General features: G+C 41.0%; 1 protein-coding gene across 6 annotated transcripts in view; it reads left to right on the forward strand.

Annotated features, from left to right (window-relative positions):
- The window catches only part of LOC106081062 (heterogeneous nuclear ribonucleoprotein K), a 155,132-nt gene extending 150,545 nt beyond the window's left edge, over positions 1–4,587 (forward strand). For 5 of the 6 annotated variants that reach the window (XM_059369200.1, XM_059369199.1, XM_059369201.1 and 2 more), the window contains 2 exons: positions 59–228; positions 3,755–4,587. In XM_059369200.1, coding sequence (XP_059225183.1) covers positions 59–228; positions 3,755–3,788 — 204 coding nt within the window. In that variant the 3' untranslated portion in view covers positions 3,789–4,587. Of the gene's footprint in view, positions 1–58; positions 272–3,754 lie in introns of all 6 variants that reach the window. The other variant, XM_059369202.1, reaches the window with a different exon arrangement.
- The last annotated feature ends 14,504 nt before the right edge of the window (positions 4,588–19,091 follow it).

Consider the following 19,091-nt stretch of genomic DNA (forward strand, 5'->3'; position numbering starts at 1 on the left):
AAGGCATTAACCTATCCAATTGTGGCTTTATGGCTAATCGGTTTTTGTTCCCTTACAGATGGCAGGTGCCATTATTGGCAAAGGCGGCGGCCGCATTCGTCGTATTCGCAATGAATCAGGTGCTTACATAACCATTGATGAGCCCTTGCCCGGTTCCACAGACCGCATCATTACCATTTCTGGTAACCCCAAGCAAATACAGATGGCCCAGTATTTGTTACAACAGAGGTTGGTGTCTCAAAAAGAATAAGAAGCATTAAGAAAAACAAAAGTACGCCTTTCCAATCATATTTTTTTAGTTTATTCATCATACTCCTCTATACATACATTATCATTTCATAACAACTCAACTAAAACAAAAAAAAAAAACATCCTCCGCTTTATCCTTTGTTACATTAACATTTAATTATTTGTATTGTATCCCAAACACACACACATACACACACACCTCCCATTATTCCTTTTTGTACCTTGTTTTGACGGGCTCAACGTCTCTTGAAAAAAGGGATAAAAGAACTCCTTGGTGTCTTAATTCATCTCTGGTATGGATAAATTCGTATGTATGTGTGGTGAATAGTTCTCAGACGTGTTCAAGGTGTGGTGATGGTGATCAATTGATTTCATAACAATAACGTGCTGTGCTTTTGGTGCTTTCCATCAATTAACCTTTCAAGAAAAATCATAAAACAAACTCAAAAACTCGCATCATCTCGATACTTATTGTATGGAAGACTAGTGATTTTGTTGTTTTGCTTTGGAATTAAACAATAAATCCCTTGTCTTCTTACAATGTGTATTAATAACAACGCATTGATTAATATTGATATTATTATAGTTACAAAAATATACCAACAAAAAAAAAAAAAAAAAAAAAAACAAAATAAAACCCCAGCTAATAATCATCACTCAAATAACTATTGGGTTGCCCAAAAAGTAATTGTCGGTAATATAGTAGTAATATAGTCGGCGTTGACAAATTTTTTCAACGGCTTGTGTCTCTGTAATTGCATTCTTTCTTCTGTCAGTTATCAGCTGTTACTTTTAGCTTGCTTTAGAAAAAAAGTGCGTGAAATTTTGTTTACATTTGTTTGTTTGGCGTCAATTTTAATATGGGTACCACATGTATTGAAAGAAATTCATTTAACAAACCGAATCAACGCTTGTGATATGCACCTTAAACGCAATGAATTCGATCCGTTTTTAAAACGAATCATAACTGGAGATGAAAAATGGATTGTTTACAACAACGTTAGTCGAAAACGATCATGGTCCAAGCATGGTGAACCAGCTCAAACCACTTCAAAGGCTGATATCCACCAAAAGAAGGTTATGCTATCTGTTTGGTGGGATTGGAAGGGTGTGGTATATTTTGAGCTGCTTGCAAGGAACCAAACGATTAATTCGGATGTTTACTGTCAACAATTGGACAAATTGAATACAGCCATCAAGGAGAAGCGACCAGAATTGGTCAATCGTAAAGGTGTGATATTTCACCAGGACAACGCTAGACCGCACACATCTTTGGCCACTCGACAGAAACTGAGTGAGCTTGGCTGGGAACTTTGGATGCATCCACCATATAGCCCTGACCTTGCACCATCAGACTACCATTTATTTCGATCTTTGCAGAACTCCTTTAATGGTAAAACTTTGATATATTTGATTAAAGTTCATTCTAAGTGATGTTCATCACTTAGTAACCCCGAGCCGCGCTATTCGTGATTTACACATGCTTTATGTTGTGTGCTGTGGTATCACAATGGACGAACAAGTCTAAGTGAGTCTGATGGCAGAATGTCACTTAAACCTGGCCATGTGTACCAACATAACAGAAAGACAAACTTCATAGACTTTGTAGGTACTATGTTGTTGGTCCAAAGCACCGATCGCCGCGGGAAGAATGTGCCCATTGGTTATTTAAAGGCACCAATAACTCGCGTTGTCATATAGAGCATCATAGGCACTCAGTATTTGTGCAAAAGTCGGTGCCGCCCGGCCTTTCACTGAGATTCTCCGCTCGATACCGCTGAGTGTCCGCGACTGCCGTTGCAGCTACTTCGTATGGAGCACTATCCGCGACACGTGGACGCGCCCGGTAGCTCGCAGCTAAGCTTCTCGTAACAGTAATGAACACAGCACAGATCGGACCACTATGTTCCAGCTTGTGTGGTGCTTACAGCTTCCCCGTGCCGGGTCGTAGGTACTATATAAAGATATAGTTGTAATATGCCATCTTCGAATTTTCACAAAATAATCTGTCCCAGTTCAATACATTGAATTTTAAAGAAAATATATACCTCTTAGGTATAGATATACAGTGAGCGTCAAAATGAAGTGTAAACAAGATCCCAGATCGGTTTATATGGCAGTTATATCAGGTTATGAACCGATTTGAACATTAATTGACACAGTTGTTGGATATCATAGCGAAACACGTCGTGCAAAATTTCATTCCAATCGGATAAGAATTGCGCCCTGTAGAGGCTCAAGAAGTCAAAACCCAAGATCGGGTTATATGGCAGCTATATCAGGTTATGGACCGAATTGAATCATACTTTGCCCAGTTGTTGGATATCATAAGAAAACACGACGTGCAAAATTTCATTCCAATCGGATAAGAATTGCGCCCTGTAGAGGCTCAATAGGTCAAGACCCAAGATCGGTTTATATGGCAGCTATATCAAAACATGGACCGATATGGCCCATTTACAATCCCAACCGACCTACACTAATAAGAAGTATTTGTGCAAAATTTCAACAGGCTAGCTTTACCCTTTCGAAAGTTGGTGTGCTTTCGACAGACAGACGGGAGGACGGATGGACGGACGGACATGGCTAGATCGACATAAAATGTCAAGAATATATATACTTTATGGGGTCTCAGAAGAATATTTTGAGTAGTTACAAACAGAATGACGAAATTAGTATACCCCCATCCTATGGTGGAGGGTATAAAAAGCATTTGTTTTTATTTCAATCTTTAAATCAGCGATGCCCAGCCATTTACGATAGCGTTGATGGCAAGTCACGAACATTTTTGTGCTCTTTTTTCAGTTGTTGAGACAGCAACAAATGAACATGCGCAAGGGTATTAGCATAGTTTTTCTGAGTTCAATATAAAAATAATGATATTTTTTTGATTTGAAGCTTGGAAAAAATAAAAATGTATGGACTTTTTCTTATTTTAAGTTTAATTTTGCAAAACATCGATAGTTCAGTCCGAAAAAAGAATTTTTACACATTGAGAGATGTTAAAAAACTAAAAGAGAGTATCTCACCCATACTATCATATTTCCGGAAAATGAATTTTTACAAATTGAGAGAATTAAAAAAAGAAGAGTATCTCACACATACTATTATATATTCACTTTGGGTATCGTTGCTTTAAATGCTCTCTTTAAATGAAAACAAAGAAATTTCTTTTTGGGGAAACGTTCAGTTTAGCGATGAAAGTAAATTTGAGGTATTTGGCCAGAGAAAAACTCTTAAAAATATGGTTTTGTGCACTTTATTTTGACGCTCGCTGTGAAGTCAAAGTTGCATATTTCCCTCTCTTTCCTTTGGTGTTGACTAAATACTAGTGTATTTTCCCTTCAAATTTATCAAAATCCATAGTTTGTTAAATTGGAACAAAAAATGGTACATTCCTAGCTGGTGATGGCATTAAAACTACATAATTTTTTAATATTTGCTTGTATACCCAAAAGTTTTCAAAACTCTAATTTGTTTATTTTCTGTTTGCTTGTCTTTGCAGCGTCCACGATAACAACCAGCGTAAAAATTTCTAAACAAACTTAAAAATTCCTTAATCCAAGAAACAATTAAAAAACAAAACAAAAACAAAAATAATTTTATTTTATATATATTAATAAATATATACATATATAAGTGAGAGCTCCACCAAAATGTCCATTGTGTCCTCCTCCTGTTGCTTCCTGATCTGGAACCATGTATTTCCAACTCTAGAACCCCACATCCAACAAGAAACAGACGAAAGTATTCAGTAGTCAATTGGATAACATAACCAAACATCTGTGTTTACCCAAAAACAAGAGCTGGAGAAGAAGCTGGATTATCGATACAATGATGACCACACAACAGAAGTTTAAGGATTTCGTCTAAGTGTTTCATATTCATCCAAAAAGCATAGCCAACACAACACAACACACACCAAGAGGCAACTTTTAGCCAAACCCAAAGTTTGTTGCACTTTCTAACTCCTCTCCCTTCGAGAAAGGTTTCTATTTCATTTCTCCTCTTCTTAATCGCCCCCTCCCTCCCTATGTTTAAGTATAAATGTAAAATTAAATTTGCGGAAAGCGAATAATTTTTTCTATTTAGTTTTGTGTCTCATGTTTTGAGTGTTTGTCGCCATGCCTGCGACAAGATGTAAGACTTGGCTGCTTCCAAGTATGTAGTAAGACCCAAAAAGGGGAGTAACACAACAGGAAAGTGGGCGGGCGGACGCATTGCTTATATCTTTATTTCGTATAAAATCTAAGATATGCCGTAAAAATAGTTTATATTTTTTATTTTAGTTTTTGTTTATAAACAAACAAACAAAAAAATATAATAATAATAATAAAAGGAAAAATAAATGTATACCAAGAAGCAAAACAACAACAACAACAAACAGTTTAGTAATAATATTATGGTAAAGTTTTTAGGAAACTTAAAGAACAAGAGTAACAACAACAAAAACAAACAAACCCACCATCTTAAGAAATATTAAACACAAGAACAACAACCGCAACAGCAAACAAAGAAATCTTGTCAAGACGTCTTTCTCTTATATATAAAACACCATTTTTTTTCATCCGCTCCTTTCCCCCTCCCTCGATTTGATGGAATGGAAGTACCATGGATTTTCATAATTTTTTTGTTTTTGTTTCTTTTGTTCGTCTCTTTATGTTTCATTTGTAGAAACATTTCCTTTTGTAGTTCTTTCCACCTCCCCCCGCCCCATTTATTTCTAATGATACGCATTCATATAAGCGAACATGCATACATACATTCATAAAAAATATTACTTTTTATATAATTTAATTATATATTACGAAATAACATTAAATGCGTAATGGTAATTATTTATAATAAAAAAAAAACAAACTGAAGAAGGCGTCTTATTCGTATAAACAAACCAAAATTTGTAATAAAATATGGAAAGTAAAGAAAAAAAATAATATAATAAATGTGTAATCACAAAATAAAATCAATGTTTTTTTTTATACCCTCCACCATAGGATGGGGGTATACTAATTTCGTCATTCTGTTGGTAACTACTCGTAATATTCGTCTGAGACCCCATAAAGCATTTATATTCTTGATCGTCATGCCATTTTAAGTTGATCTAGCCGTCCATTGTCCGTCCATCCGTCCGTCCGTCTGTCTGTCGAAAGCACACCAACTTTCGAAGAAGTAAAGCTAGCCGCTTGAAATTTTGCACAAATACTTCTTATTAGTGTAGGTCGGTTGGGATTGTAAATAGGCCATATCGGTCCATGTTTTGATATAGCTGCCATATAAACCGATCTTGGGTCTTGACTTCTTGAGACAATAGAGGGCTGAAATTTTGCACGTGGTTTTTTGGTATCACTTCCAACAACTGTGCTAAGTGTATGGTTCAAATAGGTCTATAACCTGATATAGCTGGTATATAAAACGATCTTGAATCTTGACTTCTTGAGCCAGTAGAGGACGCAATTCTTATCCGATTTGGCTGACATTTTGCACGAGATGTTTTGTTATGATTTTCAACAACTGTGCCAAGTATGGGTGAAATCGGTACATAACCTGATATAGCTGTCGTATATTCCGATGTGGGGTCTTGACTTCTTGAGCCTCTAGAGTGCGCAATTCTTATCCGATTGGAATGAAATTTTGCACGTCGTGTTTTGTTATGATATCCAACAACTGTGCTGAGTATGGTTCAAATCGGTTCATAACCTGATATAGCTGTCATATAAACCGATCTTGGGTCTTGACTTCTTGAGCCTCTAGATGGCGTAATTTTTATCCGATTGAAATTTTGCACGTCGTGTTTTGTTGAGCCCAATTATTTCATTGACTTTAGGTTTTAATCTTTCACACAGTACGCTCGAGGGTATCTTGTATGCGATGGGGAGGAGACTTATTCCTCTGTAGTTGGTACATTCCGTCTTGTCTCCTTTCTTGTGTACGAGACATAGTATGCTGAGGTTCCAATCATCGGGTATGCGTTCTTCTAGCCAGATTACGCAGATAAGCTGATGCATACGCCTTATCAGCGTGTCGTCTCCGGTCTTAAATATATCAGTGGGTAACACGTCGGCTCCTGCTGCCTTGTTGTTCTTTAGTCGGGTCACTGCTACTTGGACCTCATTCTGACTTGGAGGTAAACATTCTATAGCATCATCAGGTATTGGTTCTGCGGTATCCTCTTCGCCGCCAACATCGAACACTAGCAGTTGGGTAAAATGTTCTTTCCATATCCTCAGCATGTTATCTGTGTCAATTACCAGATTTCCTTCTTTGTCTCTGCAGGAGGGTGTGCCTGCACCAAAGCCATCGGTTTGGTGTTTAATTCTTTGGTAGAATTTCCGGACTTCATTCTGACTCCTGTACATCTCACGCTTTTATTTGTTTTTATATAAATCCTTAGACGAATTTGGCTTAATTGGGCCTGATTTATAATTCGGTTTTGGTTGAATATAAGATGACCGTTGAGTGGAGCGGATGTGTTTCCATTTCGCTCCTTGAAGAAAAATATCCGTATCTCAGAATAACTACCTATTACGAAAAAATGTTGAAGGTTTTCAGGAGTAGGCTCAAAATGGACTTCAAAGACCCAGCAGCATCGGTGCACAGTGGCGCGAACAGAAGAAACAGTTGTGCAAAAATCAACATTTTCATGTGTGGCTATGAAATTTCGAAAGACCTATCTTATGTAAAACTTTCCAACAATTCCCAAAACGGTACCTATAGAAATGCCAGGGGCCGAATTTCGTCACGTATCGAATGGATGTATTACCGCGCTCGACTCAATCCCATGGCATCCGGTTGTACGCACCGGATTGACCCGATGGAACCCTCGTCGGCAAGGGCTGCCGCCTCAGTGTACGCGTTAGTCTTTTTTCGCCATGGGAGGGGCACATCCCGGATTGCCTTCTCCGCACGCTTCTGGTCCGTGCCGGGATTGAAAAGAACCCCCGACCCTAGTTCTGTTCGCTTTGCCAGAACCGCCTCCATCATCGGTCCGTATCGGTGAGGTGTAACCGGTGCATGGAGTGGGTACGTTTGCGATCTTGCTCTGGCCTCACTTCACTACGGGAGTATAGTCATACTGGATATTTCGCGAGTATAGTCATACTGGATATGCTGTGCGAACATAGCCAGCAGTGGGTCACAAGCGTCGTCGTCGTAGCCTTCTGCATCCTCGTCATCGGACTATGTGACCCCTCCCCCGACCTCTCCCGTACGGCTATATACGCAACGGCAGCATACTAGCCCAAATATTGCTAGGCCAGTGCCGGGAAAGATCCAGGAGGCAAAGCTGACCAACACCTACTGCTTGCACAGTTGTCACGGTTACAATGTGCTACGTGAGGATCGCTCAAGCAATGGAGGTGGGGGATTGGTCTTCATGATACACCATTACGTGCAATATAGACTCATCTCGCCGGCGCCTGGAGCTAGTGACCCCTACATGGAATGCATGGGGATAGCAGTCAGGTCTGGTACTGCCGAGATAAAGCTATACAACGTGTACATACCGCCGGTTGGTAGCTGTGCCCCGATTAATGGCCAAGCTTACAATCCCGACATAAGTGGGTTACTATCTGCCCATAATCGTCTGGTTCTAGGAGACTTTGAACACCACACGGGATAACTATGAGCAACACACAGGCTGGAACTTTGAGCTCTGACTTGTGTGGTGTCCACCGTTATCACGGGAAGCTTAGCTGATAGCTACCGGGTGCGTCCACAGATTGCGGATGGTGGAAAGCTCCGTTTTTATGCGGAGTAGCTGCAAATACGGCCGCGGGCAGTCAGCGATTTTCGAGAGGAGAGTCTCAGTGAGGAGTCAGGTAGCACTTGCTCTTAATTAAATACTGAGTGCCAATGATACTCGAGATGACAAGGCGAGTTATTGGCACCTTCAAATAACCAGTGGCCAACATCAGCGTCTGTTTCCAGGTTAGGGGCGGCTGGAAGCGAACGTCGGATCTTGGAGCAAGCGGCTCGCCACAGTGAGGGATACATGTGCAATCCCACAAAACTCATGGGGTTGGGGCGCTGGACCAGTAACCCGCCCCGGAAAACTATGAGAACTACTATGAGAAACAAAGAAATAGTAAAAACGGACCCCCCCAACGTTGGCGACCCACGCAATCGAAAAAAGAACCATGATTTGCGGATCTGCACCTGGAATGTCCGCACTCTTTATAGAGATATTACCGCCTTTATACGCAGATATTACCGCCTTACAGGAAGTGCGATGGACTGCGAATGGCGTCACTACAACACCAAACGGTGACGAACTATACTATAGCTGCCAAAACACGAGGCATGAATTTGGCTGTGGATTTGTGGTTAGTCAGAGACTGAAACACCTTGTCTCCAGATTTACTCCGGTGGATGAGAGGCTACCCACAATCCGCATAACGCCAAATTCTTCAACATCAGCTTTATTTGTGCCTATGCCCCGACGGAAGACAAAGACGAGCAGACCAAGGATTTTTTCAACGAGCGCCTAGAGAGAGAATATGACCGCTGCTCCGCCCATTTTATTTTAAAATCGTTCTGGGAGATTTTAATGCGAAGATAGGGAAGGAAGACATTTTAGGTCCAACAGTCGGAAAGTTTGGCGTCCACGAGATAACGTCCAGTAAAGGGTTGAAGCTGACAGATTTCGCCGCGGTAAAAATCATGGTAGTTAGTAGCACCAGATTTCAACATAAAAATATTGACAAAGCCACATGGCTGTCACCCGATCAAAACACGAAAACCAAATTGATCACGTTGTGATAGATGGAAGGTATTCATCCAGCGTGTTAGATGTACGATTGATTCGTGGAGCGAATATAGATTCGGATCATTACCCTGTTGCAGCAAAGGTTCGCACCCGTTTAAACATGGTGAGGAAAGTACGATCTGACACTGCACGGAAGCTGGACATTGAAAAGCTGCAAACACAAGCTTCATACTCCACTCGACTGACCCAACTGCTTGATGAAAGCACTTGCACTTGTTACGATGATATAATGGCGCAGTGGCAAACTATTGCCCACTTCATTGAAAATGCCGTGAAATCCGTACTTGGGCACCGGAAGCCTCCTCCAAGAAAACCTTGGTACGACCAAGAGTGTCGAGATGCTACTGAAGCCAAGAATGCGGCATATAGAGCAACCCTGCAATCAGTAGGAGAGGTATCGAGAGAAAAGGAGAGAGGAGAAACGTCTGTTACGCAGAAAACAAAAGTAAATGGAAAGACGTGAGTGTGAGCGAATTGAGATGTACAGGAGTCCGAATGAAGTTCGGAAATTCTACCAAAGAATTAAACATCAAACCGTTGGCTTTGGTGCAGGCAAATTCTCCTGCAGAGACAAAGAAGGAAATCTGGTGAATGACACAGGTAGCATGCTGAGGATATGGAAAGAACAATTTACCCAACTGCTAGTGTCCGACGTTGGTGGCGAAGAGGATAACGCAGAACCAATCAATGATGATAGTATAGAATGTTTACCTTCTAGTCAGAATGAGGTCCAGGTAGCAGTGACCCGACTAAAGAACAACAAGGCAGCAGGAGCCGACGGGTTACCCGCTGAACTATTTAAGACCGGAGGCGACACGCTGATAAGGCGTATGCATCAGCTTATCTGCGCAATCTGGCTAGTAGAATGCATACCCGATGATTGGAAAAGAGAAAGAAAGAAAAGAGACCAGACGGAATGTGCCAACTACAGAGGGATAAGTCTCCTCCCCATCGCATACAAGATACTCTCGAGCGTACTGTGTTAAAGATTAAAACCTAAAGTCAATGAGGTTATTGGGCCCTATCAATGTGGCTTTAGACCTGGTAAATCCACCCTGTACCAGATATTCAAACTGCGCCAAATCCTGGAAAAGAACCGAGAAGAACAAATCAACACCTATCATCTCTTTGTTGACTATAAAGCCGCCTTCGATACTCCTTTACGTTCAAAGGTATTTCAAGCATGTCTGAGTTTGGTATCCCTGCAAAATTAATAAGACTCTGCAGGATGACACTTGCTGATACGCGTTCCTCAATAAGAATAGGAAATAATCTCTCCGAACCATTTAATACCAAACGAGGTTTCAGACAAGGAGACAGCCTATCGTGTGATCTCTTTAATATCCTGCTGGATAAGATTATACGAGATGCAGAGGTGAAAAGATATGGCACACTAATCACAGGAAAACACATGTTACTTGCCTATGCCGACGACATAGTCATCACAGATCGGTCGCCGGAAGTAGTAACTGCTGCCTTTGAGAGAATCGAAAGAGAGAGAGTAAGTGAAAATGGGTCTGGCAGTAAATGGATATAAGATGAAATGGATGGTTTCAACTCACAAAACACCTTGTACAACTGATCAGATAAAGAAAATGGAGAAAGTTGGGAACCACATCTTTGAGATAGTCAGCAACTTTATCTACCTCGGCACCGCCGTAACCGAAACGAATGACACCAGTTTTGAGATAAAGCGAAGAATAATACTGGCAAACAGATGCTACTTTGGACTAGGTCAGCAGTTTAGAAACAAGGCCATCTCTCGAGAGACGAAGATTACACTATACAAGACACTGATAGTACCCGTGATGTTATATGGTTCTGAAGCATGGGTACTTGTGAAAGCATATGAGGCAGTGCTTGGAGTATTTTAAAGAAAGATTCTTCGTAAAATATATGGACCAGTTTGCGATAATGGAGAATATAGGCGACGTATGAACCACGAGCTGTATGAGCTGTATGACGACGATAGCATAGTTACACGCATCACAATACAACGGCTGCATTGGCTAGGTCATGTTGTCAGAATGGATGAAGAAGCTCCAGCAAAGAAGTCTTTTGAAGGCAAACACGGTGGTACACGCAAACCGGGAAGAGCAAAAGCCCGATGGAAAGATCAAGTTGTGGAAGACACCTCGAAACTTGGTGTCAGAGATTTTAGAATGAGCGTAGAAGATCGTGGCGCTTGGAACGCCATTCTACGTTCGGCTAGTGGAACAAATATTCTGGCTTAGCCAATTAAAGTACAGTCAAAGTCTTTTATTTTCGCATGCTCTATGTGAAGATATTGTGTCTTGTTGGTATGTCCATCGTCTATGATCGAAATGTTAGCGTACACAAAATTTTTCTCGTCAGAGAACATGATGTTTGGAAATGCATCACGATCGTGCAAGTGCAGCAACTCCTTTGCTCGCATCTAACTTTTTTTGCGTTGATGTACGATCGTGTGTCTTTCGGAACTTGTAAGGCTTTACATTGGACTCGTTTTTCAATATATGTTGCATTCTTTCACAGAATATTTTCAGATCCTAACCATTTTATTGTCACTACGGTGTGAATTTGATCGGTTTAATCCGAGCCTTCACTCACCGAATCATTTCAGGTGTTGTTGGAGACTTTTTTTGAACGATCACCATGGCGTTTGCTGCCAGTATCGTTATAATAATATATATAAACAAACACTTTGATCGCCTTGAGGTGTTTGAGTTCGCCAACAAATGTCGGTTATGATTTTCAAGCCAAATATAACGCAATCACTCATTACCCCTGAATTCTATCACGAATGACTCGAAATATGATGTGAACTCGGTAGCACTTTGTGTCAGCTACCCTGTATATCCGTGCTGGTGGGTATCCTAGATTCCAACCGTTTGCATTTCATGCAATGTTATAATACTCCTCAGGTGAAAGGATCTGAATCAGTTAGGCAGAAGTTGAGAGGGCTTTGCTAAGCTCCCAAGAAGCCCGAGAAAGCAATCCGGGGCACGTCGAAGGAGACAGGGGAGTATGTACCGGCAGCGCAATCACGATGCTGGAAGGGATAGAACTGACATTCCAGGCACATCTACGGAAGGTGGGAAAAGAACCAAATCTCCCGAAGACCATAACACTGTTAAAATATTGAAAAAGAGCTCCTCGCTTTCAAGTATTCTGGGAGGACCTAGCCAACCCTCCCGTAATGGAAACTCCAAACCGTGTCCTGCGGAGGGAGACAAAGTCGGAACAGGAACGAAGGAAGCGCGCACGGCCAATGAGTCTTCATGGGGGACTGTGACATCCAAAAGGAGGACACAGCCATCACAGAAGTGGTAAGGAGAATGGTAAGGAGCCGCTCTCTTACGCCAGAGTGACAAGGACGTACAACAGAGATGAGATGACTTATGTAGTCATCGATATCGGCTGTGCATCAGATCATCGGTCTTAAGTGGAGCTTCTGGTAAACGAACGGATTTTCGAACATGTGTTGAACTCTGAAGGAAGTTCACCCATACAATTTGTGATTTGCGAGTATAGGGGGGGACATCTTAACGCTGCGCTTTGCGTCAGCAGAATGTATTGATACCGTTAAAAAGTTCGTTGGAAGTATCCACACCGCAAAGCCCCAGGGGGTGTGCAAAGAAGCAACGATCTTCAACGCATGATGGAAGTCTTAAACACGTAAAATCAAGATTTGGTGGTGGAGAAGAAGAAGGGAGGTATTCCACGGGAAGGAGAAGGAGGAAGGAACTCTCCTTGTGGTGGGCAGTGATCAAGTCTCCGTGATAAGTTTGGATAAGACTGAAGGCATGGTGTAATACGGGGCCATGGCCGTCTTTTCAAGATTGGGAAGACAAAGATAGCCAAATATCCTCACATTGAGCCATCAGGCGGTGCAGTAGCGGGACACTCAATAACGCCTAACGGACAGGGGCCGATTTTCACCGACTCTTAATAGTGGGAAGACTAAGATAAGCAATGAAGGAAAACACCCAAACGAACAGTGACCCGACGACGGAACCATCAACGACTTTCTCGAAGTAAGGAAGACGGATGGATAATGCTAAAACATCAGGCAGTGTAGTTACAGATAACTCAATGCCGCGTAACGCACATCGAGCCTACTCCCAAGAATCCCATTTACTCACGATTTGGAAGACTAGTATAAGCAAATGCAAATTGCAAATTTTGCCCATGAACATTCCACTGAAGAACAGAGGCAAACTTCTCACATATCAATGAGTGCTGTCTGATTCAAGTATAAGCTCAACGATAAGGAGGCCTTTTATAGCCGAGTCCGAGCGGCGTGCCGCAGTACGACACCTCTTTGGAGAGAAGTTTTACATGGCATAGTACCTCACAAATGTTTCCAGCATTAGGAGGGGAAACCATCGCTGAAAATTTTTTCTGATGGTCTCGCCAGGATTCGAACCCAGGCGTTCAGCGTCATAGGCGGACATGCTAACCTCTGCGCTATGGTGGTCTTCTAGACTAGTCAAAGATCGCAATATTTGAACATCAGTCAGTGCAGGGACGGTAAACTCAATACAGCCTAACGAACAGGGACCTGACGATGGAACCATTACCGAATTTCTCAAGTTTCAGAAGAATAGGATATGCAAAGATCCTAATATAAAAACATCGGGCAGTGCAGTGACAGGAAACTCAATGAAGCCTAAAGAAAAGGGAGCAAAGATGTGACCATCACCCACTCCCAAGAAGCCCAACTAATTGAGGACCAATAATTGAGGTAATCCAGATAAACCTCCACCGGAGCGAGGCAGCTACTCACTCTCTGATGGAGAAAATCAGCAAGGGCAAGATTCATATTGCCTTAATTCAGGTGCCATGGACGACGCGGAACCGAGGAACTGAGGAACTGAGTTATTTGTCATAAAAATTTAATTTATTTATTTTTCCCCAGAGTTATCAACTACAGTGATGAGACATTGAGACGGTGGAGCATACCTGGCATCACCTTATTTGCCTTTCGACTCGCCGGCACAGCCACCCACGTCGGAGTAGCAACGGTTGGTGAGGTAAGAAATATATAGACAGGAAATGAGGTACTAATAGAATGCGGTGTGAACTCTCACCACATTTCGTGGGGTAGTACCAACACTATTAAGCGGGGCCAAACCCTGGCAGAATTCTTTTATACTAACGACCTAATAACGCTTAATATTGGTAATACCGCTACCTTTGTTAATAGGATTAGGTTGGTCAGTGCCGAATCCAATAAGCTTCCGGAATAAGTTGAAAACCAACTGGACAAAATTCGGACGACTACTCAGAAGAAGACTTGGACATGAGAATTTAGATTGTCCAACCATAGAATACATTGACGAAAATGTCAAAAGGATTACGACTGCACTAGTGGCGTCTTTCGAAGATAGTTATCCTCTTCATAAAAGGAAATCAGCCCAAGAAAAACCTGGATGACCGGGAGATTCGCAATATTGGGAAAGGGGTCCGCAGAGCACGTTGTAAAAAAGCGGAAGTTTATTGGGACGTGTTTTACGCACGGCTCAAGGAATACAATAACATTACCAGAACGCCAAAACGTGCTTCCTTGAAGATTTTCTGTGACCAGGTCGGTAGCGTTAATGACGTCGCCAATATAAAAAAGTTTCTCAAAAACCCATGTACAAACTGAAACTTTAGTAGAGGACATGGGAGTGAGAGCAGAGACAACGGAGGACATGTTGAGGCTTCTTATGAAAACCCATTTTCCACAGGATAGGACGGGACGCACGGAGAAACCGGAACCTTGGAATAATGATGTCGACCGAAGGTTTATAATTACGGAAGAAGTCTGAAATTAGCCTGTTCACGAAGAAGACGAAGGTGGGCCAATTACACGCACCAATAAAATGATTTCGATATCTGACAAGGTCAAACATTTAGGAGTGATATTGGATAGGAAACTTAATTGGAAGTATTACATTCAGGAGCGTACTGAGAAGGCTCATAGATGTTGAGCACTATGTAGACGGGCCGTAGGCTCGAAATGGGGTCTGAATTCGAGGATAGTCCACTGGCTCTACAGAAGCGTGATTAGACCAATACTTACTTACGACTCAGTAGTTTGGTGAACTGCGATGGAGAAAAAGTACAACATAAGGACCATACAACAGGTTCAGAGAACTTGTTGTCTTGGCATAGGCAGAGCGATGATCACTACGCCCACTAGGGCACTGGAGACTATTTTAGATATCCGACCCATTGACATACAGATTAAGTGTGAGGCAGCCACTGCGGCTATGAGACTTAAGGCGACGGGAGATTGAATTGAGGATGGGAGCAGCTCATACCATCGCGGTATAATCGAGGCGACGATAGGAAACCTGAGACAACACTTGAGGTCGAGTGCGTGGCATTGCTGCCAGCGGCACAGTCTTGCATTGAGGGAACCCTAGTATTGCCGTCTGGAAGATCATGTTACACGGATGGATCAAAGCTAGGGGACAGAGTGGGCCTGGGGGTCTACATTGAGAACCCAGGGACTGAGATCTGTCCCTGGGTTCTCAATAACAACCAGGACGTATGGTCACGAACAGTTTTGCAGTTTAAGAAGGAGATTAACGCCCTTTCTGAGGATGGCAAATCCGCATCGTTTGGGTGCCGGGCCATAGCGGAGTAAGGGGGAATGAAAGGGCAGACGATTTGGCGGTGAAGGCCAGAAACTGCCGTCGATAAACTTGGTTAACCCGAAGCCTTCCGAGCTAAGGGTATGGTCGATGAACTTGCATGTAACACTGTGGAACAGCGACACAGTCGGTAGGGTGGTAAAAATCCTATGGGCATTTCCTATGTCATTGTCCGGCTTTCGCGTCTAACAGACACCGGTACTTAGGTGGGGACATGATACCAGACATGAACCAACTTAGGGGAGTGGCATGGAAAACAATTAAGGATTGTGTAAGTAGCACGGAATTCCTAAATTAAAATTTCGAGGTTACTTTTTTTTGTATTTATAGAGCACTACAAGACGATGACTGGCTTAGGTGTATGTCCAAAGTGGCATGGGGTGGATTAATATCTGCACCCTCTTTTCAACCTAACCTAACCTACATATGGCAGCAAAGTGAAAATCGCACTTATCTTTAATCTGTCTAACAGTCAAAAAAGAACATCATCCGAATCGCTATTCTGCCACAAAATTGGCTCTTAAGTATAATACTCAGTCTACACAAAAAAAAATCAGTATGTGTCTTTGTTTGACAACTGTCGGATAACTTATAATTTGATTTTTATTTGGTGAGGCTGGCAAATAAAAAATCTTGATGAAAATCATGATTTCTTTAAAAATATTAGTTAAGCAACTAAAAAATCTTGATGAAAATCGTGATTTCTTTAAAAATATTTGTTAAACAAAATTCTCACTTAAACGATTGGTCGTTAAAAGAGTAATTTGTATGGAAAATTGGAAAGAAAGCTACATTTTTTAATTTTTGGCAGAAATATCAAATTCGAACTTAAAGGATTGACAGGTGAATCAAAACTTATGTATCGCTTAACTGGAATCTAATTTCACTTATCCGAACTACGCTAAACTTAAGTCCACGGATAAGTGAAACCAAATTGATATATTTTTATACCCTTCACCATAAGATGGGGGTATACTAATTTCGTCATTCTGTTTGTAACACCTCGAAATATGCGTCTAAGAACCCATTAAGTACATATATTCTTGATCGTCATGACATTCTAGTCGATCTAGCCATGTCCGTCCTGTGTCTGTCTGTCGAAAGAACGCCAACTTTCGAAGGAGTAAAACTAGGCGCTTGAAATTTTGCACAAATACTTTTTATTATTATAGGTCGGTTGGGATTGTAAATGGCCAAATCGGTCCATGCTTTGATATAGCTGCCATATAAACCGGTTTTGGGTCTTGACTTGTTGAGCCTCTAGAGGGCGCAATTCCCTTCCGATTGTTTTGGTATCACTTCCAAAAACTGTGCTATGTATGGTTCAAATCGGTTCATAAGCTGTTATAGCACCCATATAAACCGATCTTGGGTCTAGACTTCTTGAGCTTTAGAGGGCGCTTTGGCTTAAATTTTGCATGAGGTGTTTTGTTATGATTAGCAATACCTACTCAGATAATTATTATGATTTATGTGGAACATATCCATACACAAACAACAATTCAGCTTTTATAGACGTGTCTGGGATTGGCGAAAACGTAGTACTTGAAAATTTAAGGTCCCTGAAGATAACTTTTAATCCCGGTCCAGATGGAATTCCATCGAACATTTTAAAGCATTGCGCTCTCGAACTTTCGTATCCCCTTTGTACACTTTTCAACAGTTCATTAAAGCATGGATATCTGCCGGAATTGTGGAAGCAATCTTATATAAGACCGTTATTAAAAGCCGGAAATCACAATGAGGTATCTAATTACAGAGGCATTCCAATTTTGAATGCTATTCCGAAGCTATTAGAGAAAATTCTGACTAACACTATTTCACATCAAGTCTCTTCTATATTGTCTCTCTACCAACATGGGTTCCGGAAATCGAAATGGACGATAACAAATATTATAGAATTTACTAGTTTGGTCAACGATGGCTTTAGGGAACGCTACTAAACGGATACTATATATACCGATTTTAGTAAAGCATTTGATAAAGTCAACCACAACCTTCTGTTAAGGAAAATATATCTTATTGGTTTCAGTCCATCTTTACTAAAGTGGATCAGATCATATCTGACTGGACGTACTCAAAGAGTTAAATTTGGAACTGCAGTTTCCAAATCAATTGTTGTCTCTTCTGGTGTTCCACAGGGTAGCCACCTTGGCCCTGTGCTGTTTTGTTTGTTCATAAACGATCTCCCTTTTACTTTAAAGCACTCGAATATTTTGATGTATGCAGATGATGTAAAGATCTTCAGATCAACGAGAGACTCTGATGAACAGTGTTATCTTCAGTATGACTTTGATACTCTTTACGTATGGTGCAACCAGAACTTTGTGGAACTTAATATTTCCAAATGCAAACACATATCATTTTCAAGAATAACCTCTCTTAAAACTAGCTACTTTTTGGGTTCCAATCAACTTGAAGTAGTCTATAGCTTTAAAGACCTTGGATTTCTTCTAGATCAACGCTTAAACTTCCGTCAACACATCTCAATGGTTGTAAACAAAGGACGTAGTGCTTTTGACTTCATGAAACGCTGGAGTAAAGAACTTAACGATTTCTCAGTGACGAAAAACTTATATACGTCGCTAGTTAGAAGTAATCTCGACTACGGTTCAGTGGTATGGGATCCGTACTACAATATTCATTCTGATTTGATAGAATCGCTTCAAAAACAGTTTCTACTATTTTGTCTCCGTCGAAATGGGTGGGACAGAACTTCATTACCTTGGAAAGTACCGATTAAATCTTATAAAGCTTCCTACATAAAAAGTCGTAGAACCATGCTAAACATTACGTATTTGACTAAATTAATTCATGGTCAAACAGATTCCTGCTTTCTTTTGAGTCGAATTTTCTTTAACGTTCCTATCAGACCTACCAGATATTTTGAACTTTTGAAAATTTCTTATTATAAAACCAACTATTCCAATAATGATCCTTTTGGCACCTATGTTATCAATTTAATCAACTGAAAGATATTATAGATCTATCTGAGAATCGAAAATGAAAATTATATTATTTTTAAATTCTTAGGTTAATACATTTGTAAATATATTGTTATTAGTCTGTAAGGGTATTTATTATCTATAGACTTAAAAAAAATAACTGTGCTTAGTATGCTGCCATATAAATGGATCTTGGGTCTTGACTTCTTGAGCCTCTAGAGGGCACAGTTATTATCCACTTTGACTGAAATTTTGTACAACGGTGCGATTCTTATCCGAATGGACTGTACGACTTCTACAATGTTTAGCATTCAATTCATTTATGGTCCGAATCGGACTACAACTTGATATAGCGCCAATAGCATAACAGTTCTTATTCATTATTCTTTGTTTGCCTAAAAAGAGATGCCGCGCAAAGAACTCGACAAAGCATATAAAATTCGGCTCGGCCGAACTTAGAACGCTTTTACTTGTTAGCGTTTCACTTCTCCGGCTTCGACTGTATAC

This window comes from Stomoxys calcitrans, chromosome 5, assembly GCF_963082655.1.
Source record: "Stomoxys calcitrans chromosome 5, idStoCalc2.1, whole genome shotgun sequence".
Taxonomy (NCBI): domain Eukaryota; kingdom Metazoa; phylum Arthropoda; class Insecta; order Diptera; family Muscidae; genus Stomoxys; species Stomoxys calcitrans.